This window comes from Carya illinoinensis, chromosome 9, assembly GCF_018687715.1.
Source record: "Carya illinoinensis cultivar Pawnee chromosome 9, C.illinoinensisPawnee_v1, whole genome shotgun sequence".
In the NCBI taxonomy this organism is placed as follows: domain Eukaryota; kingdom Viridiplantae; phylum Streptophyta; class Magnoliopsida; order Fagales; family Juglandaceae; genus Carya; species Carya illinoinensis.
The window spans coordinates 38,331,512-38,334,268 of NC_056760.1; the positions used below are offsets into that span (position 1 = coordinate 38,331,512).

The following is a 2,757-nucleotide window of genomic DNA, read 5'->3' on the forward strand; positions in this document are numbered from 1 at the left end:
ACTTCATCTTATCCTCCTGTCTAAACAAGTCTATAATGTGAAAAAAAAAAGTCTAATTGTAAGAATATTTATACACTAATATATATATTAAATTTATTGTGATTGGTCTAAAAATAAATTTTATTAAAAATAATATTAATTTAAATTTTAAATATAAAAAAATTAATATTATTATAAGATACACGATTTTATTTATATATAATAAAACTCAATGTGAAGTGACCACCGCTGTGCGTATACGACAGGAAAGACGAGGGGTAAGAAGTGAAACGACGGATACTTGAATGAAAGAGGTTTGGACTGGAAATTGGAGCCATATGCATCGATAACCACGAAGTACGACCTCAACACGTGGACGGTGGATATTACACGCTCTCTTTCCTTATCACGCTATAAATGGAGGTCCTGGGTATTCCATCAAACCCGTTCTACTGAGGTCGATTATCGGATACTTATCCTCGACTGCATCAATCTTCATCAGTTCTAATTTCTATCTTTCTTGAAACCGGAAAATGTCTTGCTGCGGAGGAAACTGTGGCTGTGGTTCTAGCTGCAGCTGCGGCAGCGGCTGTGGAGGGTAACCTTCTCTCTCTCTCTCTCGTCTGACATTTAATATCCTTTTTAGGCTTGTTAAGGATAATCTGATTTTGTCTCAAAAAGTTGGTGCTTATTTTGTTGTGTTTGAAAATCAATCACTTTGCATGCTCAAGAGTGTGTATTTCTTTAGATATTTTTCGGATAAAATCTTAGTTGAAAGATGTCTTTAAGAATTTCTTGGTTTCTTTCGGATCGGAGCTTAGACGGTTTTGTTTTTCGCTTTTATCCTGGACCAAAAGCTGTCCAAAAGTAATCTGATGGATACTTGCATGGAATATTCACGAGGAACTAAACCATGATTTTGGGTTTTTTTGTTATTTCCTGTTTTCCTCATTTTGCCAAAGTTCTTACCGTTTGATTTAGCTGTTATGAGAACAAATCTAGATTTTTTGTATTCATTTCGTTCATGGAAATCTTCGAATTTATGGATTTTTGGCTTTATTTTTTCCCTTTGATAATGATTGTGCAGATGCAAGATGTACCCTGACATGGGCTACACAGAGACAACAACCACTGAGACTCTTATCGTTGGTGTTGCTCCCCAGAAGACGTATGTTCTATTTCATTTTCTTCCTCTTTTTCATAGCAGGATTTTCTCGTTTTAACTGATAATTCCATCATTTGTATAACAAACTGACGTTCGTTATCTCATCATTTTGGATTACGCAGACACTTTGAGGGATCTGAGATGGCCGTTGGAGCTGAGAATGGCTGCAAGTGCGGATCCAACTGCACCTGTGATCCTTGCAATTGTAAATGATAGAGATCTTAGCCTTTGAAGCAGAGATGGCCTTGCCTTTTAAGAAACTAATAACTAGCATTTAGTCGTCATGTCTATGTATGCGTGTGTAATTTCTGTGTTTCGTTTCCTTTTAAGACTGATATTGATCAGAATAAAGTAGCATGGCTGTCTTTCTGCAAACCTTACTAGTTAAGGTTTGCCGTGGGTTACCCCTGAAGCCTTGGCTGCTTGGTTTGTTTCTGTTCACTTTCTTTGTACGATATTATTATTAAGTCGTGCATGTATGATGTTGGGGGCTCTCTGCTTTGGTGGGGCGAATATTTATGTGGTAAGATTATCTTTTATATAATCTAATGAAAATTGAAAGCTCCTAAATCGGAAAATAGCAGTTCAATTTTTTTCCTTGAATTATAGGCGCTGTCCGGTGACGGTTCATCTGAAAAAATACTGTAAAAACTTAAGCACCCGAGTCAACAATTTGTCGTTGATTCACATATGATATCTATCTCTCCAATAATTTAGAAAAATTGTGCTTCTTGATGTATAATTGGAGGATCTCTGTGCATCTATTTCTCCTACTTTATTATATCCTTGTTGAAGTCTCGAGGAAGTAAATGCAAGAAAAAGAAAGGAAACGGCATATAGGTATATGATATGATGATTGGTGGATTTATGTGTATTCGGTATGGCAAAGTCAAGCCTTACTGGAAGGAGGCGTGCTCTCTGTGACATAAAATATTCATCCTATTATAAGGTGGTGGGTGGCATTTGGCTTTATTATATCAAACCTTAGCACACCAATAATTATGATAAGCTGAAGAGTTTTTGAAGTTTGGTTATAATTGATGCGTACAAGACTGCTTCAAAATTTTTTTTACCCAGTTTAGTGTGTTAAATTTGGATGGCAATAGTTGTCTTCAATGGCTTCCACAAATGGTTCGGGTGTTGAAAAGTCATGGGATGATGGGTATTCTGGATGGCTTTAAACCGTGCCCTTCATCACACTATTACTGGTTCTATTGGCAAAGTTGTCACAATCCTGATCAATTGGGCGAAAAAGGATCAGTATCTCCTCGTATGGTTGAACATGCTCATGCCCTTCATTACACGGTTTTCTTTAGCGACACGAGATATTACTCTGTCCATTAAATTTCTAGTTGAACGAGTTACTCATCATTAAATGCTCTTATCCAACAATAAGCAATAGCGATCTGTCGCGCCAAACTCCTTGTTCTTTGCACTCTTTGTGCAAAAATAAGGCGCTTCTCAGTCAAACACGTACTTTTCTCTTGGCAATGGTCCTCAACAATTCGAAAAAGAATGGCAAAAATTCTCATCCATATAGATTTTTTAAGGAGCTCGATAAGGTATGAAATTAATCTACCACTTCGATGGGGGCTAAACCCTCCGACATAAAA

At 36.9% G+C, this 2,757-nt stretch overlaps 1 protein-coding gene across 1 annotated transcript; it reads left to right on the forward strand.

The window, feature by feature from the left end:
- Positions 1–412: 412 nt before the first annotated feature.
- On the forward strand, positions 413–1,722 carry LOC122276464 (metallothionein-like protein type 2). Its single transcript, XM_043086207.1, has 3 exons — positions 413–577; positions 1,067–1,147; positions 1,267–1,722. The coding sequence occupies exons 1-3, from the start codon at positions 513–515 to the stop codon at positions 1,355–1,357; spliced, it is 237 nt and encodes a 78-aa protein (XP_042942141.1). The 5' UTR covers positions 413–512; the 3' UTR covers positions 1,358–1,722.
- The last annotated feature ends 1,035 nt before the right edge of the window (positions 1,723–2,757 follow it).

What these genes read in the sequence shown, in the direction of transcription:
- LOC122276464 (XM_043086207.1), top strand. Translation starts at nt 513, where the DNA reads ATGTCTTGCTGCGGAGGAAACTGTGGCTGTGGTTCTAGCTGCAGCTGC. An exon ending in TGCGGCAGCGGCTGTGGAGG is followed by an intron (nt 578 to 1,066) that starts GTAACCTTCTCT and finishes ATGATTGTGCAG; the next exon opens with ATGCAAGATGTACCCTGACA. An exon ending in GGTGTTGCTCCCCAGAAGAC is followed by an intron (nt 1,148 to 1,266) that starts GTATGTTCTATT and finishes TGGATTACGCAG; the next exon opens with ACACTTTGAGGGATCTGAGA.